At 46.2% G+C, this 26566-nt stretch overlaps 1 protein-coding gene and 1 long non-coding RNA gene across 5 annotated transcripts in view; one reads left to right on the forward strand and one right to left on the reverse strand.

The window, feature by feature from the left end:
* STK32B (serine/threonine kinase 32B) overlaps positions 1-26566 on the forward strand; it is a 412340-nt gene that overhangs the window by 311347 nt on the left and 74427 nt on the right. For all 3 annotated transcript variants that reach the window (XM_003898462.5, XM_009206514.4, XM_017958564.3), the window contains 2 exons: positions 10838-10875; positions 26366-26455. In XM_003898462.5, the coding sequence (XP_003898511.1) occupies positions 10838-10875; positions 26366-26455 (128 nt within the window). The remainder of the gene's footprint in view (positions 1-10837; positions 10876-26365; positions 26456-26566) is intronic.
* LOC103884197 lies at positions 7699-9588 on the reverse strand. Of its 2 annotated transcripts, XR_646707.4 has the most exons (3): positions 9314-9588; positions 7914-7986; positions 7699-7815 (listed from the first exon to the last, which is right to left on the reverse strand). It is a non-coding gene; the product is annotated as an uncharacterized LOC103884197 (long non-coding RNA). The 2 variants fall into 2 exon arrangements; XR_001902316.3 differs by lacking the exons at positions 7699-7815; positions 7914-7986 and adding an exon at positions 8739-8975 and having other exon boundaries at positions 9314-9582.

The raw sequence follows: 26566 nt of genomic DNA on the forward strand, positions 1-26566 counted from the left end.
AATGAACTATGATTAACTGTCAGCAGGAAGTGCTCAGGGACCCCAGCCTGGACCAGCGCCTGAGCCCCAAGCCAGGACCTGATGCTGATTGGCCTTCTACAGAAGCCTGGGCCTCTCTGGGGACCTCTGGACTCAACTGCTATGGAGTTTTCGCCAACATTCACCCAGTGCCTCATGACAAATTTACAGACGGGATAATGCCACCAGTGTCTGTTGAACAGCTGCTGGGTGCTGGGCGCTGTGCCAGGGCTGCAAATCTAGGAATGGGCCCTCATTTGATGGAACTCAGCACCTCCTGGGAAGGACAAGCATCAGTCAGATAATCACACAAGCGCATATACCCTGTGCTCACTGCCAGGCCAGTGACATACAGTGAGGTACAGGGAAAACACAGACTATAACCTGGTGCACCCAGGGCTTGAAGGAGGGCTTCTCAGAGGGAGTGACACCCGAACAGAGCTGATGGGCACAGAGGAGTTGACCAGGCAGAGATTGGGGGCTGGAGGAGGGCGCTCCAGCCATGCACACAGACACAGGACCCTGGTGTATTTGAAGCATGCACAGGTCGGTCAAGCGACTCTGCCCCTAACATCTCTGCCTCACCCAGAGGCTGGAAATGGAAGAGCACCAGATGGGCATCAGAGGTGCTGGGCTCAAATCATGCTTCTGCCACTGTTTTGTTTGTTTTTGTTTGTTTTGAGACAGAGTTTTCTCTTGTTACCCAGGCTGGAGTGCAATGGCACAACCTCAGCTCACTGCAACCTCCGCCTCCCGGGTTCAAGTAATTTTCCTGCTTCAGCCTCCCGAGTAGCTGGGATTATAGGCGCCTGCCACCACACCGGCTAACTTTTGTATTTTTGGTAAAGACGGGGTTTCACCATGTTGGCCAGGCTGGTCTCGAACTCCTGACCTCAGGTGATCCCACCCGCCTTAGCCTCCCAAAGTGCTGGGATTACGGGCATGAGCCACCACTCCCGACCACTTCTGCCACTTTTTAACTATGACCATGGAGAAGTCGCTTCACCTCTCCAGGCGGCAGTTTCCTCATCCATCAAAAAGAAGATAATGCTGGGTCTCTAGGGCTGGCAAGTGGATTAAATAAATCACAGTATGGGAAGGGGCTTTGTGAACTGCAAAACTGCACAAATGTGACACATGGTCATCATCATTTTGGAGTAAACTCCTCCATGTTTCTTTCTGCCATCTCCTTTTTCTTCTAAACTCCCTGCTAAGTAGGGATGGGTGCAGGGGATGGGAGAACTAATCGTCACTTACTGGGCTCTTCTGTATGCTAGGAACTGAGTAAGTCCTTGACATACATTATTTCATTTTATTCCCATTTTACAGATGAGAAAAATGGAGACCCACACAGTATTGGAGTAAGGATTTGACCTGATGTTGGTGTGTGAGGGGCTTCAAAACATGACCCATACTCACAGGGTGTCTTGCAGTCACTGCAGGACCGTAGGACCCCAGCTCTCCACACCCTTCTGTTGTTTTCCGTGTGCTACTACCATGGCTCCAGCCTTGGGGAGCTCAGGTCTGGTGTAGCAGACTGACTCACAGATCTGTCATTGCAATTTAGTGTTCTAGTTGGAAGTAGAAAGAAAGAAAACTGAGATGGGCGGGTTTGTGCAGGCTACGTGGACTGAGAAGGTCCGAGCTTCTTAAGAAGATGACTCCCTCATTGGGCCAAGGGAGGTGTGTCACAGGGCTCATCCATTCATGAAGGAATTAATTGAGCCTGGTGCATCCTTGCACATGTTTGTGAATCCCAAAAGCTTTGAAATCTCCATGAGATGTACTTGGGAATAATTAGCTGAATGCAATTGCCTTAGTAGCCGAGTTAACATCCAGGCCCCCGTGGAGTGGCACAGCTTTTGAACTGAATTAATCATTGTCAACCAGGCTGATGTTTGTTCTTTGCAGGATTAAAAAAAAAAAATCAACAACCCCCAAGCATGACTTGACTGGATTCATTTTCTCTCCCAAAGGACGAAGCAAGAATAAAATGATTTGAGTAGCAGCATGGGGTTTTACAATAGATATAAGACAGAACTACATTATTAGGCTGTGTGTACATTTTAAAAATTGCTTCCATGCCTTCAAATTAAATGATGGATCTCTAACTGGTGTATCCGGGCTGTCCCACACACGGACTCTGTAACGACTCCTCTCACCTTGGTTTCACTGTACAGTAAAATAGGGGTAACAAAACTGCCTACCTGTGATTGTCTGCTAAAGCTGCCATACAAAATACCACAAGCTGGGCAGCTTAAACAACAGAAATTAATCTTCTCACAGTTTTGGAAGCTGGAAGTCCAGGATAAGGGTGCCAGCAGGGTCGGTTTCCTCTGAGGCCTCACTCCTTGGGTTGCAGATGGCCGCCTTCTTGCTGCTCTTCACAAGGCTGTTCCTCTTCACACAGGCCCCTAATGTCTCTCCATGAATACTACTGTCCTCTTCTTGCAAAGACACCAGTCAGATTGGATTTGAGTCCACTCTAATGTCCTCACTTTACCTTAATCACCTCTTGAAAGACCCTGTCTCCAGATATGGTTGCATTCAGAAACACTGGGAATAGGGACCTCCACATAGAAATTTGGTGGAACAGCAATCCATCACACTGCCTGGAAGGGCTGTGCAGTAGACTGAAAATGTCCCCCCAAAGATGCCACATCCTAATCCTCATAACCTGTGCCTGTGTCACCTTACAGGGCAAAAGGAACTTTGCAGGTGTGATTTAGGTGAGGATCACCATGTAGGAAGATTCTCCTGGATTATCCAGGTGGGCCCAGTGGAGTCACAAGGCTCTTGCCAACAAGCAGGTGGTAGAGTCAGAAAAGCAGTAGGAGATACAGCTGCAGGAGCAGAGGTGGGAGTGCCTCAAGGAGGTGCTGGCAGTCAGGGAACCTGGGCAGCCTCCAGAACCTAAGAAGGCAAAGAATAGAGCTCCTCTGTTGACTTAGCCCCTGAGGTTCACTTTAAACTTCCACCCTCCAGAACTGTGAGAGAATGAATGTGAGTTGTTTGGAGTCACTCCATTTGTAGTGATTGTTACTGCAGTGGTGAGTCCCCGATATGGGTAGTTGTGAGGATTACACGAGGAGCACATGCCAAGTGCCTGGGACAGTCATTGGCAGAGAAGACACACTCAGTGGGGCTCAGCTCTGCTGGCCACAGCCATCCCAATTGCAATGGGCAGTTTGGGCAGAGGCTGCATCTACAGGAGCTGCAAAATTTCCCCTTTCACATTGGTGCTTCCTGCCCCATTTGTCAAGGTGAAGTCAAGGTCCCAGAGGGTTGAGGACCCTGGGAGCTTCACAAGCTTCAAAGTTGGAGGAGGCCATGTTCAGCCCTTATGTAAGGTCTTTCATTTTTTCATATTTTCAGTAACCCTTTTCTGAATAGTGGCCTGGCCCCACTCAGAGGGCTGGTGCTCCCCTGGTCCCTCTGCGTCTGTCTTCACGTGGCCTTCTCCTCTGTGTGTACCTGGTCTCTTGACAGCAGGGAGTAAATGGACAACGTCAAGCTGTACCATCAGTACCAGGACATAGGAAAGCAGTGAGGTGCAGGGGGCCAGAGGAGGTCTTTAAGTAGCACAGACTGGGTGGCTTTAATCAACAGAAGTGTATTTGTTTGCAGTTCAGGAGGGGAGGCCAGAAGTCCAAAATCAAGGTGTGGGTACAGTTGGTTCTCCTGGAGGCTCAGAGAGAAGTCCCCCGCCTCTCTCCCAGTTTCCAGTGGTCTTGGGCAATCCGTGCTATGCCATGGGCTGTTAGATGCATCACTCCACATGCTACCTCTGTCCTTCTCCTCTGTGTCTCTCCTCTATGTGGCCTTCTCTTCTGTGTCTACCTGTGTCTCTTTTCTCTCTTCTTATAAGGGCACCAGTCCCTGGATTTAGGGTTCAGCCTAATCCAGGACAACTTCCTCTTAACTTATATGCAAGACAGAACTACCTTACTAGCAAAGTAATAGTTTTCTGGCAAAGACACTATTTGCTGGCACATATAGACACACACTTTCTTGCAAAGACACTATTTCTAAATAAGATCACATTATCAGGTAGCTGGGTGACATGAATTTTGCAGAGACATTCTTCAACCCTCGACAGTATCCCAGGAGGAGATTGCAGCTGAGCTGTGTCCTAAAACCTGGGTCAGAGTTCAGTAGGGAAGAGGATGTGCCATCCAGAGATAAGGCCAGGGAAAGACTGAGGCACCCGGAGCACCTGGCCTGGCTGGGCCACAGGGCGCAGAGGGCCAAGCCTAGTGGCCAGATAAGGAAATGCCTGAAGGCCTTTGGAGTCTGGCCATTGGATCAGTGCTTTCTAAACACATGACCACGAATGGGCCCGGGACACGTGACAACTGTGCTTCCATCTAAAATTGTGTCTTTGTGACTCTTCTGAGCTAGAATGGCTCCCTCTGCCTCCCCTCTCATGCACATACGATGGCAGCACTTGGCGGTTATCATTAATGACCTTAGTTGTCAGATTTTAAAGCTGACAAGTACATCTCAGTGTTCACTTTTCATCTCTGAGATTATATTGAAACATCAAATCTGGAGTCTGGCCCCAGCACCATAGGCACCACGGCCATTTGGAGGATTTATGTAAAGAAGGGACAGGATGAGATTTGTGCTTTGTAAGGACATTTGAGTCATGTTAAAAAAGAAATGCAACCTTGCATGTGGATCGTGTAATAAATGAAAAGTTTCCTGAAATGTGAATAACATAATTTTTAAAAATCAAATCAGAACAAGCACAGTGGCTCACGCCTGTAATCCCAGCACTTTGGAAGGCCAAGGCGGGTGGATCACTTGAAGTCAGGAGTTTGAGACCAGCTTGGCCAGCATGGTGATACCCTGTCTCTATTAAAAATACAAAAATTAATCAGATGTGGTGGCACATGCCTGTAATCCCAGCTACTTGGGAAGCTGAGGCACGAGAATCACTGGAATTCAGAAAGCAGAGGTTGCAGTGAGCCAAGATCACGCCACTGCACTCCAGCCTGGGTGACAAAGCAAGACTCCATCTCAAAAAATAATAATTAATTAATTTAAAAATCAAATCAGATCTTTATTATAAGCATGTTCCTCAGATTATTACTGCCTACTTTAGAATTCTGGGAACGCTCATTTATTTTTTTTCATTTCCCCACCCACAGAGAGAGAACATTGATCTAGAGACCAACGTGAGAGTAGGTCTTATCTCTACCAGTGTTTGACCTTTGATAAATCACAAGGAGGAACCAGACACATCACTGACCCTCTGAAATAGTTCTCTCTTTATCAGTAAAATAGGAGTAGCAATACCTGTCTCTAAGAGTCGTGTCAAGATGGTGACATATGGAGTGCCTCCCCAGCACGTGGTAACAAGTATCTACACTGCACGTGGCTAAATCCACATAGCACACTTCAGATTGTCCCTGACATACGACCAACACTCAATAAAGTTTAGCTGTTAATACTGTCAGTACTGCTGTTAACACTGAAGCATCGTGTTGGGGGCTGCTGTTTGTACATGGTCCCCACCTCCACAAGAAGCAGGAGACAGAAGGGTGAAAGAAGTGATATTTAATGAGTAGAGCTGATGTGTTGTCATTTCTTAATTGTCACTCAGTTTCTAGGAGAATGATCCATGCCAATACAGTGAGAGATTCTAAAACTTGAGAACCAAGTTCCTTAGCATCCTATCCCACATCAGCTTGCTGATGGATGGGTGCAAAGTCCCATTCAAGCTGGCTAAGGCAGAGGTCAACAGCCAAGGTGAAGCCCTCCCATTCCTCCCCAACCCCCAATAAATGCCTTTGGTCATCCTTCCCCAGTGCCTGTTCTGTTGGCTCAGCCTCCTACTGAAATGTCTTTGCCCGACTCTGTTATTATTAACAATTGTGCCTTTCCATGTGCCTGGCCCTGTGCTGGTTGCTGTCGTAAGAACCATCTCATCCAATCCTCACTGTAGCCGTAGAGAGGGCATTAGTACCCAACTTATAGGTGAGGAAGCTAATGTTCATTGTCTTAGTCCATTCTCACATTGTTATAAATACAGGAGACTGGGTTGTTTATAAAGAAAAGAGGTTTCATCGACTTATGGTTCTGAAGACAGTACAGGAAGCATGGCAGCATCTGCTTGGATTCTGGGGAGGCCTCAGGAAACTTATGATCATGGCAGAAGGCAAAGTGGAAGCAGGCACATCTTACATGACGGGAGCAGGAACAAGAGAGACATTGGGGGAGGTGCTACACACTGTTAAACAGCCACAACTCACTGTCATGACAATAGCACCAAGGGGATGGTGCGAAACCATTCAGGAGAAACCACCCCCATGATCCAGTCACCTCCCACCAGGCCCCACCTCCAACACTGGGGATTACAATTTGACATGAGATTTGGGTGGGGACACAGATCCAAACCCTATCATTCACCCAGGGCAGTGTGCTCCTGTCTGCATGGTCAGCAAGAGGCAGACTCAGGACTGGATCTCAAGTCTCTCTTCTCTGTCCTTTACTACCTCCCTTTCCCTCTCGCATGAATATGGATAGCATGTTCCCTTCACTAGTGATAAAATAGCCACAGATTTTTACTTCACTTAGTTTAGCTTTCCCCTCCAGGTTTTTGTATTTCTCTTTACTGCTGCTTAAGATTGCCAGCATAGAATATTGAGAAGCCCCCTGCCAAAAGACACATGCAGAAACATCCTGGTGGCCCTGCTTGGCAGTCTGGGCATGGGTACCTCTGGATCAGAGCCATTTCTATGCTGTTTTTTAAAATAGCCCAGCTGACATTTTATGCTTTGTTTTATTTGAGGGCTGGGGAATAATTCAAGAGCAGCGCTGGGTTTTATAGCTCTGCATGCATACTTTCCATCAAAGTGTCATTTTGCCCAGCTCTGAAATTATGGGCCTGTCCTCAGAAAACATCGTCACCTCCTTCCCATCCACGCAATGCTCCTAATACCCTTTCTGAACGTTCAAACCCATTTTCAACAGGATGACGCGCTGGAGCTGAGATATGATCGATGTGAAAAATAGAGCTGGAGGAAACGGTCCTGAAACTGGCTAAACTAAAGGCTCTGCTAAGATGCTTTCCCCATAAAATGCTATTCTTATTAAATCTCAAGTGATTGAGATTCTCCGTCTCCTCCACGCAGCTTTGCAGGCGTCTGTCCAGCAAGTCTCCTTTGAAAGAGACCTAATTTGCTAAAGGCTCAAGAATCTGCCAGTCTGTCTCTGAGTTCTCCCCAGCTGCTTTTGAAAGAGCAATGACAGTCCCATCACTGTGACTTATTTCAGCACTTCTTCCACACTGCACTGGGATGGTGTGAAGCACTGAACAAATGTCATTGTACACTCAGCAACAGTGAGATGGCTGCTGCTGTGTTCCCATTTCCCAAATGAGGAAAATGAGGCTCAGAGTAAGTGGCCCAAGATCATATAGCTAGAGAATTAATTTTATATTGCTGTGCAGCTAATTACCACTAATTTAACAGCTTAAAATAACTCACATTTATTTTCCCTCCATTTCCATGGCCCAGGAGTCCAGGTGGGCTTAACTGGATTGTCTGCATAGGGTCTCACAAAACAACAATCCACATGCCCAGGCTGCACTCCTTTCTGGAACACGCTGTGGGGTCCTCTCCCAGGCTCTTGTGGTTGTTGGCAGATTCAGCTCTTGTGGCTGCGGAACTGAGGTCCCGTTCTCTTGCTACACATAGACCAGTGGTCACTCTTCCTCCCAGGGACACCTACATTCCCCGCCATGTGGCTGACTCCCACATGGCAGCTCATGTCTTGAGCTCTCACTCCAGTCTGCCAAGACAGAGTCATACAATGTAATATAATCCCGGGACTGCCATCCCACCAACTTTGCCCTGACATAACTGAATTAACAGGGTGACACCCGTCACCTTTTTCAGCTTCCATGGCTAGAACCACATCACAGGACAGATCATTTATGTTCTCATCCTCCTACTTCCTCATCTGCAAAATGAGAATTCGCTCATTAGGTGGTGCACAGCTCACCTTTTCTTGCCATTCAGTTGTCAACCCAATGTCACCTCTTCTTAAAGGTCTTCCTGAGCATCTACCAAAACTAGGGTCCCTCTATTAGTCTTTTTTCTAGACTCTGATTTGCCTTCTTCACCTGCCCCAGTTTACAATCCTGCCGTTGATTCCTGTGCCTTCTGGCCTGCGTTTCCTCCTAGAATGCAAGCTCCATTCGGCTGGGTCTGTCTTGTTCACGACATGTCCTTCATGACCACAAAGGGGACACCCCGTAAATGCTTGAGATTCAACTCTGTGCTAAGAGCCAGCACAGAAGCAATGTGTGTTATGTATCAGGTATTTAATCCACATGGCAAAGGAAACTGAGGCAGAGGCAGGGATCATGCAGATAGTCAAAAATGAGGCTGGAGTTGGAACCCAGACTGTCCAGCTCATGGACTGAACTGTCCCAAACAGAACAGCCCCTTTCCTTGGCTCTGTGGGGTCTAGGGACCAAGCTGGGCACATCTGTGCCCCATTCTGTTCTCAGGATATGAGACACTGTGAGCCGGTGCAATGTGGATGTGGGGGCGTGGCCAGGCACTGGGCTTGTCCAAGGCCATGCTGTGGTTAGTGGGGCCCTAGCTGCCCTTTGAGGTTTGCCCTCCCCTCTATCAGCTCTCCTTCCACCGTGCCAGTTGTGTTAGCTTCCTGGGACTGCCACAGCAAATTACTGCAAAATTAGTGGCTTAAAACAGTACAAATTTATTCTCTCATGATTCTGGTCAGAAGTCCAAAATCAAAGTGGAGTCATGGCTGTGCTTATTCTGGAGGTTCAGGAGGGAATCCGCTCCTGGCCTGTTCCAGCTCTGGGTGACTCCAGGCATTCCTGGTTTATGGCTGCATCACTCCAGTCTCTGCTTTCATCTCCCCATGGCCTTCTTCTCTCCTGTGTCTGCATCCAAATCCCTCCACCTACTTTGCTCCTATAAAGACACGAGTCTTTAGAGTCCTCCCTAAATCCAAGATAATTCATCTCGAGATCCTTAAGTAATTGCCTCTGCAAAGACTCCATTTCCATATAGGGTCCCATTCTGAGGTTCTGGGTGGACATGAATTTTGGAGGGACACCATTCAACCCAGTACACCAGATCACATCTTCTTGGGTCTGTCATCCCACCCTCGCCTCACCTGTGTCCTGACTCTAACTCTATCTTTAGGCTGTGGCCCTTGTAGGCATTTTGTAGCTCACATTCCCTGGGCCACAGCCACATCCTCCCTGGTCCCCACACCACACATTAAATCATCTCAGTCCCGGTGATACCTTAAGAGATAAAGCTTGAGCATTTGCTGCTGTGTTTTCATTCTTGACATGTATTTTCTTTTCTCTTTTCTCATCTTTTGTTGAGAAATCCTGCTGGGAGCCACCCTGGGCAGGGACCAAGCATTTGCTGACTTCATTCACAAGCACTTGACTCTAGGCCTTCTGCCTTTTGTTTTAGTTTTATAAGTTACCAAGTTCATCCCTCCCATGTGGCTCCATGTGTGTCTCTGCAGTAATCTCTTTGTTCACAGTGGAGGCTTTGTGACCTCAGCAGCAGGGGCCCACATACTCAGTGTTCCTCAGTACTCATGGGTTGAAAAGTCACAATGAAAATAAAAATTTAAATGTATAGGTTAAGTGCTTCTTTCATCCCCAAACCCATAGGCATTGCATTGCATTACTACCAATTACCACAGTGTGTTTTCGGGTAGAGTTAATATTTGATAAACTCAGGAGCAGTTGCTCTTTATTTTGAAGAAAGCTATCATTAGTCTCAGTAGATTTGACATTTGTTATAAATGAGTGAAAATTTATGCATTTGTAAAATCTATGGTTTTAATGCAGAGCTTCACCAAGTGTGTACACGTCAATAATAAGTAAGCTGGGGCTGAAGTTGTTCTTCTCTCACTTTCATTCTTCCATCCTTATACTTAGTAGTGTTTCACATGTGTCTACCACTGTATCAGGCACTGTGCTAGGTACAGGCATGTAGACGTAAAGAAAGCAAAGCCTCAGCCTTCAAAATGTTTCACTTGGAATTGAGAGGCCTTTTGTTCTAATGGTGATGTAGAGCACAACTTTCCAGAAACTCCTCAGCCCAGATTTTGCCCCATGTGTGTCACTATGTTACCCTTAAAAGAGGTCAGGAAACTTTCTCCATAAAGGGCCAGATAATCAACACTTGAGGCTTTGACGACCACGTTAATCTCTGTTGCATGTTCTTCTGTGTGTGCATGTGTGTGTGTGTGTGTGTGTGTGTGTATGTTGTTTTGTTTTTACACTGCTTTAAAGATGTTAAAGTGATTCTTAGCTCCCAGGCCATACAAAAACTGGCCCAGGGCTGGATTTGGCCAAGAGCCGTAGTTTGCCCATCTCTGACCACGACAACTTCCAAACCCTCATTGAGCTCAAATGGATTCCATGACACCTGCAGGGAGCCCTGGTGGGATGGCTCAGCTACCTCAGGGTGGGCAGGTGCCTCCCCTTGCTGACACTGATCACATGCTCAGTGAGCAATCACTGCTGTTACCATTACAGATGGAGCTGAGAGGCTAAAAATTAAGAATATTCAGGAAAAAAATATTCAAACAATCTACTTGCACTTCCAGGAAAGAGAAGAGGCGATAAGAACACAGGCATCCCATTATCTTACCAATTACTGTCACGCTCCCTGTCTGAGGCCTCAGGTCAGGGAGAGGTGAGCAGCCTGGGTGTTGCCAGCATTTGTCCTGATGTGGCGCTTGTGGATGTACTCATCTGTGGGCTCAGGAACCACATTGCCAGCTTCTTTGTTTTCTTTTACAGAGACATCAAGCCAGATAACATCTTGCTGGATGAACACGGTAAGCCTGCTATGAATCCTTTACAGGGACTCTCAGTGGAAAGTTTGAGGCACTGGGAAATGGTGCGGGGGTGGGGGTTGGCTCTTGCTGAGTTGGACATTAGTATTGGCTAGAAACCTTCTCTTGTTTCAATCCTGGTGGATGAACATCTGTGTAAATTTCTGGTCCGTGTACTGCCGTGGTAAGTTGAATCAAAGTTATTTAAAGTGTTCACATCGGAAGTCATTGCTGTTCATATCCCCGTGTGAGGAGGACAGAGCCGCCATGAGGATGAGCATAGGGTCCCGGAGTTCCAACCCCACCTCCCTCACCTATGAACGTGTGGCTTCAGAAGTCACCCACCTCTCTGAGCCTCAATGTAATTTTCTGTAAAATGGGGAAAAGGCCCCTCCCTTGCAGGGTGTTCATGGGGATGAAATGAGAGTGCACACTCATTTCTAGCAAGCAGAGCTTAATACTTGATAATCCACTAAGCATTTACTCATCTATCGGCTATGTCAGGCTTCTCAAAATTTCCTTTATGTGCACACAGATCTTCTAGGCATCTTCTCAAACTGACTTAGTAAGTCTGAGATGGGACTAGACTCTGCAAATTCCAGAGTCTGCAAAGCTCCCAGGTGGCTGATGCTACTGGTCTGTGGACCACACTTTGAGTAGCAAGGCACCAAGTCAATGGCTCTCTAACTCTGGCCTTACCAGAATTACCTGGGGGGACCTGGTAAAAATCAGAGGTCAGGCCTGGTCCTGCTTCAGCAAGCCTGGGCTCCTGTGTTCTGGATCAGAATTCTGGGGATGGGATGCCCAACAAAGTTTAAGAACCACGAGCCTAGGGCTCAGACCAATAATGCTCAGTGGACTTGACCATCAATTGCGGCTGATGCCAACAGGAGCCTTACAGCCTTGAAAACTAAATTCACTGGCATTGCTTCAGGGGCCCGTCTCTCAGGGCCTAACATGGGTTGGCTGGAGGGAGCAGATGGGGATTCTTCTAAAGTAGGGATTATCATCCCTGCTGAGGCCTTCAGGGATGAATGTGTCATGTTTTCTACACAACTCCCCCCTCCTCCTTCCCCACCCCTGCAGCCTGAGGTCATGGTTCTATCTCAAAGCTCCTCTCGAACCTCCCATGTGCCATCAGCATAGCTTGGGGCATCCTCACCTCATAGTGTGCATCCCTATGTACAGGAGTGGTGGATGGGACCATTTACATCTCTGCATCAGATGCTGGAACCAGACTAAGTGCTTTGGGGGCAGTAGGATTGAACTCACTGTGCTCCTGAATGGAAGGTCAGCAGTGGCCCCAAGATGCCTGGGGCATGGACAGAGCTGAGGATCCAAATCAACCTGGAAAGAAAGCAAAAGCAGTGTCTCCAGTTTGTATCTAAAAGTCAGGATCTTCACATGTGGCACTCAGCTGAGCCCCCAGCCAGCTGAGTGTCCTTGGGCCAGTGGCTGTGCCTCTGTGTCTCAGCCTTCCCAGCAGTGATGCAGAAGTAATCGACCCACCTTGCAGGGAGGTGAAAGTCTCGTCTCAGGTGAGACTCAAAGGTTAGCCACCCATCACAGTATGCAAGTGCTCCGGAAGGGGTAGGTAACTCGCCCTCTTCCTGTCCCCTTTCTCTGCTTAGGTCCAGGCAAGGTCAGATCACAGGAGCAGGGTAAAGAGGTGAGAAAACACAGAGGCTGGTTCTGCCTGGCTGTCTGGAAAGCAGGGGTTTGCAAGACTGGGTTCTGGGCAGCAAGGCTCTGTCCTGTTGATTAAGAGAGACTGCTAGGGGGAGACTTCCAGGCCCTGCAAAGTGGTGCAGAAGCAAAATTCAAGCAGAAACATTAATAGCAATAAGCCAGCCATTGCACTGATGAGAAAACATGACACAGAGAGTATGGAGGTAACCCAGGACTGCCTGGCTTCATAGTTCTGGCTCCATACTCATAGCCCCTGGCCACAGCTCCCCTGAAGCTGCTGCACAAAAGATACAGGCAGGTAGGCTGCTCCCAGGTGGTGTCCCCTAGGTTTTCTCTTTCCTGTCTTTGGGATTTCCATCCATCCCATCCCACCTTCCTTTCTGCACCCATTCTCAGCCTCCACCTCAGCCTTTCCCACATTCTTTCTGGATCCTATTCTGCCCCCTTGAGCTCCTCATCTTTTGCCACCCCCTGCTTGGCCTTCACAGTGTCCCAGCCCCGCCTTCTGGCTATGCAGCACCCCACACACTCCCCAAGTGCCCATGCATCCAGTCTTCTCTCTCTCCAGCCTCCCATTTCATCAAAAAGTCTCTGCTAGCTGGTGGGACTGAGCATTGAATATAATATTTCATACTAAGAGGTGACTGGCTGATAACCCTTCCCCCCTCCAACACTCAATGAGTGGCTTTGCAGGTGGTACCAAAAATAAATTTAGAAGCAGGGAATTTCACTCAGAAAAAGAGGAGTCTCCTTTCTGGGGAGAGAAGGGAAAGAGGGGAGTCTATGCCCATGGCCCTCCTTGACCTGCTCTTCCGAGTGGAGAAGCTGATTGGCTTTTTGAGCAGAGCCTGAAGCTGGACATTCTTGCCTTTGTCTTTCCTTCAGTAAACAACTCTTGAGCACCTGCTGTGTGCCACGTTCTGGATAACAGAATGATGAACAAGGCAAATAGGGCCCAACGCTGGTGGGTTGCATGGTGTTGGGGAGATTATGGGGAAGCTCAGAAGAGGTCGGGGGCAGAGGGTAGAGGGAAAGGTGTCTGCAGGGGTTGTCTTAGAGGCAGCCCCATGACAGTGGAATCCTAAAGGCATGACAAGGCCAAACAGAGGAAGGTTCCTGGATGGACAGGTGGTAGAGACAGTGGGGCAGAACTGCAGAAACAAGAGGGAAATGGCTGTTTGAGGAATACAACAGCAGTTTATTTTGTAGGATTTTAGCATTTACAATTAATCTTATGCCTTCAAAACCTTTACTATGAAACATGACCTAGCCATAAGACGAGCAGTACAGTACGTATTCCTAAATGAGTCCTAAGGGCACCCCATTTGTGGTGGCATCTACTCGCACCTTTTGTAAACTGCATGACAAAACCTTTCACAAACCAATAACTGTGTATTGCTATTTCAAGAGTTCCATCACTGGTTGCATTAAATACTTTCTCAGAGAACAAGTTGATCAGTTGTGTTTCAAGTGAAATATAAACATAATTAAACAAATGCATTACTATTTTGTTAATGATGTCCAAGATCTGCTAGTTACACAAAATCCAAGCATCTCTCACAAGCTTCTCTGCTCCCCTAGTGTCTTCCTTGCTTTCTGATCTTTCAGGGTTTTATGTCTTAGAATGGACATTTTAATTCTGCTCAGAGATTTAAGTTTTTGAGCCAGCTGCAAAAGCAGAGAGAGACCATGCATTGAGGTAAAGTAGAGTGAAAGAAGATACAGCACCTCAGAACAAGGCAGGGAAAAGAGCTGAGTTCATTTTAGGCTGAGGATCGTGAGATCAAGACAATGGGGAATTTAAAGACATAGAGGAAGGGAGAAGCAACTGAATTAATTTTCTGTTGGTACAATAAAGCTGAGTAATGAATAACCACATAGCTTAAATGGCATAAACAAAAAACATCCATTTAGCTCACAGAATCTTGGGGTTGAGAGACTCTAGGCTGGGCTGGGCTAATCTTGGCTGGGCTTGCTCCTAAGACCAAGGTTGGGTAGGCAGTGCTGTTGATGTTGGCTAAACCCACTCCAATGTCTGAGGCTCAACTGGCTGTCAGGCGATCCCCTCTGGCCTTGGCTGGCTGGCCAGGTGACTCAGCCCTGCTCCTTGAGCTCATCCCCTGCAAGTTCATCTGCATGGTCTGCTCATGGCCATAGCAGCAACAAGAGCAGAAGAACCCAACCACTCAAACCTCCACCTATGTCGTGTTTGCCACCAATGCAGGAGACAAAGCAAGTCACTTGGCCAAACCTAGAGTCTGAGGGAGAGGACACTGCAAAGGCACATGGCAATGGGGTGATCCAGAGAGGGGTGAAGAATTGAGGCCATTAATGCAGTTTTCTACCACGAGGGTGATGGAAGAGGCCAGTGGAAATGGAATGGATGGAGCCACATACACAGGCATGTGGGCTAGTGCTTTCCACACAGGAGCTGGACTTCCCCAAAGGTGGGCAAGGAGAGAAGAGTGAGAGACAGAAGGAAAGAGGCTGTATTTTGCCCTTAAGTGCCACTGAGGGCCCTGGTTCAAAGATCATTGATGATGACAGTGAAGAATGTAGTCCTCGTCCTCTTCTGTATTTGGGAAGTGGTTTGCTTGTTGCAAACCTGCCATGGCCAGGCATTATGCCCAGTGACCACAGGAGGCAGAGTCCCTGTGGCCGAGGACCTCATGGTCTGGGGTGGCTGTTCTCTGTCCTGGTGGCACATCACCTGGGTCCCAAGGCTCCACCTCCAGAAGTTCTCATTTGATTCAGAGTGCTGAGTAGTGGGATCTTTTTCTGTTCCCAGGTGGATCTAATCTGCAGCCAAGGCTGTGGGAGGAGTGGAAATGTAAACAGTTGATGATGACCCATTGGGGTCAAGGCCAGGACAGAGCAAGCATGGGGCTGTGGCCAGCAGGTCACTGAGACCAGGAGAGTAGTGCAGGAGGGCTTCCTGGAGGAAGGGACATGTACATTGGATCCTGAATTATACCGGAGGTCAGTAGAGCCTTTGAGGGATGGCATTTCAGAGGTACACACTCATTTCTTGTGACTGTGGGATGGGCACAGTGGGGTTCAGAAACCTGATCTGGATCTTCAGCAGCTGGCAACGCAGCAGCCATGTGGTCAGAGTGGATTTGTTTTCTTTATTGAATGATCCATGTCTTGTATTTTCTGTATTCTGAAGGTTTGACCTCTGGAGCCTTGCTAAACTGATTGACTGCCCTGCCCAGGGCTGGCCAATCCTAGAGCTGGTAAACAACTTGCCCTAAGGCATGCGTTTCAGATGCCAACCAACCAATCCAGAGTCATACCCCCAACACCTTCTTTATCCGCTGTCCTAGGAATTTTATGTTCTAGGCCCCTCCTCACCTCCCCTAATTCCCCCAGGTACCAGAAAACTAGAGATAGCCCCTAGAACCCAGAGTCCACTGAAATTACTCAGACTAGTCAATCCTAAGCCTGCTAACCTTGCCTCACCCATTCCTTCCCATGGAAACCACAATAAAGGCTCTGGCCCACATTTCCCCACTCCCCATCCTCTTGAGCGGCCCTGATGCTTCCCTGTCTCCCCTGCCCATGACGTGGCCTGCCCCCATTCTTGGGAACTGTAACAAACTATCAGTCATCTCCTGATCTGGTGGCCTTATTGTACCTCAAATTTTCTATTAATGTACTGTATTTTATAACACTCACTAACTGCACTCGTTTCAAAGAATTGCCTCCCCATCTGTTGCTAACATATTTGTTGATAAATGTGATGAGTGCTCCCCAAAATGGCCATGGCCAGCCATGTTGACACCCCCTTTTCTCTTGTCAAAACATTGTATGTGCTACCCCCAGCATGCCAGGAGGAAGAGACTCCAGGAAACTAAAAAATTGGGCATGTACTGTTTATGAAACATCAGACATGGGGATTGTAGCAGTTGAGAAGAAAGAGAGAGGAAGCCACTCATACAAGTTGGAAGGCTGAGATGTTTCTGTTAAGCCTGAGGAGCCAATGGTGGATGTCTTGGAACCATATGGGTCCCAAGACTGTAAGAATAAGCACATAGTAATGCACTTTAAAGCTGTTCTGCATCTCCTGAGGAAGATTGTAGTAAGATTCTTTCCAGTGAGCTGCCAGAAACGGGGCTTCTGCTGCAGCACTGTGCCAAGGGAGAGTGTTAAAGTCCTGAAGACATGGTATGTGAGACACTGAGGATGCCAGCAAATAGCCTCTGTATTTTCTAGGGCTACCATAATAAAGCCCCACAACTGACAGGCTTAAGCAGCAAAAACAATATTGTCTCACACTGTGCATTTTGGTCACAATTTAACAAGTCTCTGGTAAGTTTCAAACTTTCCCTCATCTTCATGTCTTCATCTGAGACCTCCACACTCTTCCAGCTTCTGCCAGTTACCCAGTTCCAAAGTCACTTACACATTTTCAGGAGTCTTTATAGCAATGCCTCACTCCTGGTACCAATTTTCTATATTAGTTTGTTGTCACACTGCTATAAAGAACTACCTGAGACTGAGTAATTTATGAAGAAGAGGTTTAATTGACTCACAGTTCCATAGGCTGTACAGGAGTCATGGCTGGGGAGGCCTCAGGGAACTTATAGTCATGGTGGAAGCAGAAGGGGAAGCAAGCAAGACTTCACATGACTGGCAGGAGTTTGGGGGGGTGAGGGAAGTACCACATACTTTTATAAACAGTCAGATCTTGTGAGAACTCACTAGTACAAAAACAGCAAGGGGAAAATCCAACCCTATGATCCAATCACCTCCCACCAGGTCCCTCTTCCAACACTGGTGATTACATGAGATCTGGGTGAAGACACAGACCTAAACCATATCAGAGGCCTTTGAGAGGTGATTAGGTCGTGAGGGTGGAACCTTCACGAATGGGATTAGTGCCCTTATTAAAAGGACCCCAGAAAGTTCCCTCACCCCTTCCACCATGTGAAAACACAGCAAGAAGTTGCCACCTCTGAACCAGGAAGCAGGCCCTTCACAGACACCAAATCTGTCAGGGCCTTCATCTTGGACTAGCCTCCAGAACTGTGAGAAACACATGTCTGTTGTTAATCAGTCTATGACATTGTGTTACAGCAGCCCAAATGGACTAAGATGGGGAATGAAGGAGTGGAAAGAAGCTAATAAGGTACTTAGGACAAATCATTCTGATATGGTTTGGATCTGTGTCCTCACCCAAATCTCATGTCAAATTGTAATCTCCAGTGTTGGAGGTGGGATCTGGTGGGAGGTGATGAGATCCTGGGGGTGTTCTCATGAATGAGTGAGTTCTTGTGAGTTCTGGTTGTTTAAAAGTGTGTAGCACCTTCCCACTCTCCCTCCTCCTCCTCCATCCATGTGACTCTTCTGCCTCCCCTTTGTCTTCCATCATGATTGTACATTTTCTGAGGCCTCTCCAGAAGCCAAGGAGTTGCCACTATGCTTGCTGCACAGCCTGTAGAACCATGAGCCACCAATGATACCTCTTTTGTTTATAAATTACCTAGTCTCAGGTATCCCTTTATAGCAATGCGAGAACAAACTAATGCATCCTTCTCATGGAAATTGAAAGTGAAGGACAGTCCTTCCCTCCTATATTCCTGCTACCACTGGGTCCAATTCCAGCTTGGCCTGGTAAGAATAATCTTAATTATCCACTGTTCCCAGGACAGTATTTGATACTGATCTGGAGAAACATGTGACCTAGCCCCTGGCTCCATGAGGCACACCTGTCTGGAAAAGAGCCCCATATGATGGAATGAGTTAGGAGCAGAGTAGGGGAAGCAGTGGTCTTGCCACCCCATGACCCAGGGTGGAGGCAGCGCCATCCCTGGGCAGCTGCCTATTCTCAGTTCATTTTGCCTGTCGGAGCTTCATTGCCCCCAAAAGACAATGGCTTAAAGAAGTAGGAAGACAAGAGGGCTTAGAGTGAAACCTACCTGGGGCTTGAATTCTGGCTCCAGGAGCTTGGATGAGAGAGTCACTTTCTCAACTGTTTACACCGTGGATGGCATGACTAGACAATGTTCAGACAGGCCCTACCCCAGCAAACTCCTTCATCTATTGAGATTGCTCTGCCCCAAAAAGTTGGCCTCTGTTTGGCTTTCACAAATTCTCACCTGAGTGCATCTCATCAGCAGAATCGAAATCTCGGCCAGAACCCTTGCTGCAAGAGAGTTAGAAAATGCATTTCCCCCTTCTGGCTCTTGTGATACAGGAGGTAGCAAAGAAAGGAGTGGGAGAGGATGCTAAGTGTGAGAATCTAGTGTCCAGCATGGCACCTCCTGGAGTCATTGCAAGGAGCACATCATAATAGGGAAAGTGTTGCAAAAACTTCTCCAAAATGTTACTAATTGTGATTAATATGATTCATAAAATCACACGCTCACTACAGTGAGATAGAAAGGAAGTGTATTAGGGAGCCTTGGCTCTGCAGCCCTAATGAACGTCAAAAGCTACTGGCTTGACATTAAGAACCATGGACCTAGAGAAATGGTGGAATAAAACTAAAAATTTCTGAGCTCTCTCAAAAGCCTTGGACTGGGTGCTTTCCATGCAGCATCAGCTCAAACTGGGGGCACATGCCTGGCAGCTTTTATGGAATCAAAGGGCATGGGGGCACCGGAATTAGCTGGGGATGGAAGTGTCCCTCCCAAATCTCAGCGAAGGAGTTCAGTAAAGCTAAGAAATGTTGCATTTCTTGTCACTGGTTGTTTTCCATCCTTCACCTGTGCATGGGGACAGCCTGGAGCAGACAGATTATTTTTTTAAGGCCCTGCATTCCCACCCCACGACCAAGGTACAGAAGGAAGCCAAATTAAATGGAACAGAAAAAAAAAAAAATCAAAGGCTCATTTTATTCTTTATCAGGCAAAGACACGTGCCGAAAACATAGTCTTCCTACCGTCATAAGCCAAAAGAAGCTTGGATAAGCTAGTACCATGGAATTTGATTGGGTTTCTTTTTCCCTTTTGCCATTGTCCTGTGATAAGTTTGCTGTGATCTCCATGAAGATAAATGGGAAGAAAAGAATAGTTCTATGTGGTGCCCAGAATGTTTGATCCTGTGTCCAGCAGCGGCAGCCAGTGTTACAATCAGTGCCCACAGCTCCAAAGTGCAATTATTATTAGCAGAGAGCCAGGGTTGCTGGAAATGGCCGGAGCCTACCAGGGGAGGGAGCTGCAGGGCCCACAGCCCTGATTCTCATCTCTTTTGGGCTTCCGCTGCTTCTTTGAAGCAACCCCACTTTGACCTCTGGCTTAGGCATAATTTGGGTCCTGTAAACCAGCTGAGATGGGGACAGATGTTCACCTGAGACTTATTCCAAATTCAAGAATGATGAAAGTGAAACAAGCCAGAGAATACTTGAAAGGAGACGACTGCTTGTAGATTCCCTTTCATCCTAACTCTCGGTCTTCCTTCCTCTAGAGGGAGCTATATTTGCACCCACTCCCAGGAATTTCTAGGGAAGCATGGCACCCATAAAAGTGTTCACAAAAGGAGCAAGGCCTGCCCCTACAAGCAGACGTTCTATTCTCCCAGGCTGTGGCCTTGGAGGTCCCAGTAAGACAGCCATACTAGGCTACAGCCAGGCTCAAATTCCTTTGATAAACACACGTGGGGTTATTCCATCAGGTTGCTGCAGTCTTAAAAGTCAAGAGTTAAAATGGAATGTTGTCAATACTCCTGTGACTATTACAATATCCCTACAAACAATAAGGAATGAGGAAAGGTGATAGGATTCGACTGCCCCAAGGTCTCTTTCATTTCTGGGTAGTTTACAAATAATAGAAATGTATTTCTCACAGTTCTGGAGGCTGGGAAGTTCAAGATCATGGGCAGATTCAGTGTCTGGTGAGGGCTGCTCTCAGCTTCCGAGTTGATATCTTGTAGTTGTGTCCTCACATGGCAGAAGATGGAAGATCAAAACAGTGAATGCAATGTGAGGCCTGTTTCATGAGGTGAATAATCCAATCACCTCCTAAGAGCCCCATCTCTTTTTTTTTTTTTTTTTATATATATTTTGAGACGGAGTCTCACTCTTATCGCCCAGGCTGAAGTGCAGTGGTGCGATCTCGGCTCACTGCAAGCTCCGCCTCCCAGGTTCATGCCAGCCATTTTCCTGCCTCAGCCTCCCAAGTAGCTGGGACTACAGGCGCCTGCCACTATGCCTGGCTAATTTTTTGTATTTTTAGTAGAGATGGGGTTTCACCGTGTTCACCGGGATGGTCTCCATCTCCTGACCTTGTGATCCACCTGCCTCGGCCTCCCAAAGTGCTGGGATTACAGGCGTGAGCCACCACCTGGCCAGGGCCGCATCTCTTAATGTGGTTGGCCCTCTGTATCCATGGGTTCAATTCAACCAACCGTGGATAAAAAATTGTCAAAAATAATTTTGTAGCAGACAAAACATAACAATACAACAATAAAAAATAATACAAATACAAACAATATATGTAACTAAAAATAGCTACTTGCATAGTCTTTCCATTGTATTAGGCATTATCATTAATCCAGAGATGATTTAAAGTATGTGGGAGGTTGTATGCAGGTTAAATGAAGTACTAAGGCATTTTATTTAAGAGGCTTGAGGTCCACAGATTAAGGTATTCCTGAGGTGTCCTGGAATCAGTTCCCCATGTGAATACTGAGGCATGACTGTAACTTATCACATCGGTGATTAAGTTTCAACATAAGAATTTTGACAAATACATTTAAACCGTAGCAGGAGTCCTCACCAAGAACCCAACCATGCTGGCACCCTGATCTCAGACTACTGGCCTTCAGAACTGTGGGAAACAAATGTCTGTTGTTTAACTCACCCAGTTAAGGGCATTTTGTTGTAGCAACCCAAACTGACTAAGACTTAGAGATACCACTCTCTGTGGTAGTGCATTTCCTGATATGAGCACAAAAACTAGAGTAGAAAATCAATAGTGTAAATTCTATCACTAATCTATCAATAGTGTAAATTCTGGGGTCAGTTTTGAAGAATTAGTGGAAATCTACCAGGAAGTCAAGAGGGAAGAACATTCCAAGGGGTATCAAAGGCTTGGAGATGAGATGCATTTCCATGTGTTCAAAGAAAGGAGAGATGCATGTCTGGAGTACAGGGTACGTAAACAGGCCTGGGAGCATGATTATTGATTATTGATACTCTATTAGCACTCGTATTAATGGGTCATACACAATGTCCTGGTCTCCTTCTCTTTGATTTTTGGATGTTTTCAGTTTATGGAAAGTAAACCAGTTCATATTTTCACATTTTATAGTAAACTTTCATTCTCCTGAGAAGGAACTCATAGGAAATCTTGTTGGGCACTGATTTTCACTTTCCTACATCTTCGGTCGCCCATTAGATGAGGCTCACTGGGAAGTCACAGCTCGTCAATTAGCACAGCCAGGGGAGAGCAGAAGTGGAATCCTGCTGTCTGTCATGCAGGATGTTGCCCACTGTGCCTGAATTCCTGGGTGAAAACAGCACGTCTCTTCCAGAGCATCCCTGAAGGCCAGGAGGTAACAAGGTGAGGACCCAGCTCTGTAGGAGGAGAGTGGGACAGGGGGAAAAGCCCCACTCTGGCTTCAGCACATATCAGCCTTGAGACCTTGGTCCTGACACTAGTGACTGGAACCTCAGGTTATTCTTCTGTAAAGACAAGGATAGTAATACCCTCCCCTCAGGACCACTTGAAGGATTAAGATGAGACTTGACATCGATCCCACACCAGTTATTAACCCTAAATAACAGTGGCTTAAAGGAACCAGGGGTTGCATTTTTTCCCCTCTTTATGAGTTTCCCTGCTTTGGTCCTTGCCCCTGTAATCCATTCACAGCAGCTGAAAGAGTATTCAAAATTGAGTCCGATCATATCGAAACCCTCTCATGTGGAGTAAAAGCCACCATCCTCTCTCAGCCCAGAAGGCCTGACACATTTTTCCCTTCCCTTCCTGAACTCCTTTCCCACTGCCTCCCTTTTTCTCCCTGGCATCTTTGCTGGCCCTTGTGTGCTGACAGTCCCCTCCACCAGCTGCCCTCTTCCTCCAGAGTTTTGAAACTGTGTTGACAGCTTGCTTTCCTCTTCTTCAGATCTTTGCTCAAATGTCATGTTCTCAGTTCCTAACCATCCTGTTTAGCCCTATAACTACCCCACAAGGCCCCTATTAATATTAGGCTCTTCTTACAGATGAGGAATCTGAGGCTTTCAGAGCTTAAATAACCTAAGTCACATAGCCATTAAGTGTCTGCATCAGTTGGGATACCACCAGTGGAAAGGAACAAAGAGCCCAACTTAAACAGTCCTAAATAGTAAAGGGTATTTTTTAGCTGAAGTTCAGTGGAATGAGGCTTCAGGCAGGGTTTGATCAGGCTCTGGCACCATTTCTCTGCTATACTTGAAGCTTTACCTTCTCCATGGACAGCCTACATCTTTATACTGTTTTTCCTTGTGGTCACAAATAGCTTCCACAGTTCTAGGGAATCATATCCACGCATGACACTGTCCAAAGACAAAGGATATCATTCTGGGTAGCTCCTGAAAATTGGAAAATTACAAGAGAAATAACACTTAAAATTAACATATTATTTGCATTTTTAAAACTTCCTTATAGCAAAAGGCACTATAAACAAAGTCAAAACACAAACAATAGGCTAGGAGAAAATATTTGCAACACACATAGCAGAGAAAAGGGCAAATGTATCTCAAAGACAAGGAGCTCCCAGTGAAAACTGACCAAGGTTCCGAGAGGCTGATCACATGGGAAACGGACAGCCTCCTCTGCAGCGAGATAACATTTCTCACCATATAATTTGCAAAACATGAAATCACTGATAACAACGAGTGCTGGCAAAGTGCAGAGAAATACACATCCCCTTATTCTGTTTATAGTGCCATCAATTATGGCTTTTTAGAACATAATATGCATACCCCTGAACTCAGCAATCCCACTTCTGGAATTTATTCAGTCGAAATAAAAGTACTAATGTGTAAAGATATATTCAGGAATTCTTGTCACATATTCTATAGTAACAAGACAAACAATTAAGCAAGCAAAGTTGGAAACAACATGAATACCCATAGTAGGGAATTGCTGGATAAATGACACATTGTATGATACAAACATACTATGGAATACTGTGTAACTCTAGGTCCATGGCTTTTTATCTGAAACCCTTGGGGCAGATATGCTTTCATAATTGAGAATTTTTTTCAGAAGTAGAAATTCACTTATATTAGATAATATATATGATAATAATATAAAATAACATGCTTAACATAATATGTAATAATATCTTAAATAATATATTTTTATACTATGTAATACTCCATACAGGTTTGTGGGAACACCTTGTAATCAAATACGTTAATATTTGATTTTATTGGATATTTATCCAACAAATAAATTTATATGGATAAATTTATTGGAATAATTTATTCCATTCATCCAAAATGGAATAAATGAAACTGAAAAAGAATGTTTCAGGTCAAATCTTATCACCAAAATAATTGTGGAAAAAACCGGACTTAGAATGGAGGATAAAGGATTGTGGATGTCATAGGTAGACCTATGTATACTAGCTTGGGGGACATTGGGGGGCATTGTGGGTATACATTCTTAGGCACACTCCATGATACATGGCTAAATTCAAAAGTAACTTTTAGAGTGACCCATGAAGTATGATCTCATTATTGCAAGAACATACCAAAGCCCCCATATATATGGATATGCATAAGCCAAGAGAAATCATGGAGGAGCCAGATGAATTGTGTGATTGATTACATGGGGGTGGGAGAGACATTGAGGGGCTTAAAGAGGTAACCCAAAAACATGTCTGTATTCTTTCACTTATTTTAATGAGCTGGCATCACTTTCATAATGAAAATACCAAACTTTTGAAAGAGGGGGAAGGTGCAACAAACCAAACAAAAGCCATATTTGAAGGCTTCATAATCCTCTTGCAATGCTGACGTGTGCCACCGTGTGTGGAACTATGTGGGTGTAGGGCACAGCAATGACCACAGCATACACTCACCTTCACATGCCTCAAAGCGCAAAACAGTAATGAGTTTTCTTTCTTGTTGGTATTAGAAATAAGGGAATAGGAGGGTGCAGGGGATAGACTAGTCCTCGCCGGAGAAGATGGGTTTTGAGTCACTCCTTGGCAGGATAATAATGCTAAGAGCAAACACTTATGAGAAGCTTCCCTACTTCCTGCATGTCAGCCTCACTCTAACCGTTTCATACGTATAAACTCCCTGATTTCTGCAACAGCCTTCTGAGATGGGTATTTTATTATCATCATCATCCCCATTTTATAGGTGAGGAAACGCAAGCCCAGGGAGATTAAGTTATTTGCCCGAGGTTATACAGCTATTCCCAACAAAGCTGAGGCCCAAACCAAGGCAGTCTGGCTCAGAGTGTGTGCACCCAACTACTACTACACACTGCTACTTTTCAGACGGGACCATGGATGGTTGAATGGAGACACACCCATTGCAGCCACAGGGAGGGGCCTGAGGAAGCCCCAGACTCTAAAGCAGCCAGGGTATGTTCTAGAAATGTTACCTATGTAGGAATACTGTGCCTCCCAGCAAAGACCTGGCTGGATGCCTTAAGCTTCATTCACAAGTACCCGAGAGGATTATGGATCCTCACTGAATCCTCACTGATGCGCCTTGCTGCTGCATCTCACCTAGGATCACTGGACAGATAGCTGGCTGAGCAGCTTGCTCACACGTCAGTGCTGGCAGTTCAGTCTAAGATTAGAGGGTTGTATGTTACACTGCTGGTGCTTTTTTTGTCCACTGTAGCTGATCACATCGGGCATACCCCTCCCATGTGTAGTCCCATGGGCTTCTCAGCATGCCTCAACGCACCTGCTCCAAAATGTGTTTTCCCATCTCTTGCTGATGCCTTCCAAGTCCCTCAGAGTCAATTTTGCATGTGCCACCCATCTATGCATTTCAGTCCCACATCCCAAATACCACTGTCAGGTTTGGTGAAAATCCAACCAGCCATTTTCACATGATATGATGACAGACAAATAGAGAGAAATGTAATTGCAGTTATAATTATTATCCAAGGCTCTCTGAGCTGGAGTCGTATGTGTACCAAATTCCCCAAAAAGCAAGTACTGACCAAAATTTCCCAGAAAACAAGTACTGACCATTTGGGTGTTTTCTTCCTCCCTGTCCCCTTCCTTCCTTCTCTTCTTTTTCCCTCCTTTACCTGCACATCACTGAGTTTCCTTCCCTCCTTCTCTTTCCCTCTACCTTCCTTGTCATATTTCTTGAACACCTACTTTGTAGGTACACCCAGCCTATCCATGCCCATCTGCTGCCATCACTTCAGCCTGGATGAAAGGTGGTCTCTTCTCCCTACTAAATTCATCAACTACAGTACTAAGGTCTCCAGTAACCATAGCGGACAAACAGCAGAACAAGCAGTGTCCTCTGGGTGGGAGAATCCTTCACCCACCCCTGCCCACCTACAGTTTTCCTGAGAGATGGTATCTAGAGTGACCTGTCTCATTTCTTTCCACGAGCTTTAATTCTCCACATCAGTGTCTCCAAACTTTTAATCCATAAAAAAATGTATCCTGCCCCTCAATATATTTAGGTAAAAATAATATGCATGTTACCAAATGAATTTACTTTCTGAAACATGCACACAAAATAAACATTTGTAAAGTATCAGATAAGATAGTATTATAAATAGAAGTTCTAATGTTTTCTTCCCGGTATCCCACCTTGCAAACCACAGCTTTAAATAACCCAGCTGCCTGCAGCCCGTGCTAACTGGAGTTTCTGTTTCTGTATTTGCAGGACATGTTCACATTACAGACTTCAACATAGCGACGGTAGTGAAAGGAGCAGAAAGGGCTTCCTCCATGGCTGGCACCAAGCCCTACATGGGTGAGTGTTCCAGGCCCCTTCTTTTCATGTGATCAGGCTCAATGCCTAAGACTCAGCATCCTTCTCTTGTTTCATCTGCCACTGCCCGCTGCCACACACCCTCCTCCCATG

This window comes from Papio anubis, chromosome 3 (assembly GCF_008728515.1).
Source record: "Papio anubis isolate 15944 chromosome 3, Panubis1.0, whole genome shotgun sequence".
NCBI classification, from domain to species: Eukaryota; Metazoa; Chordata; class Mammalia; order Primates; family Cercopithecidae; genus Papio; species Papio anubis.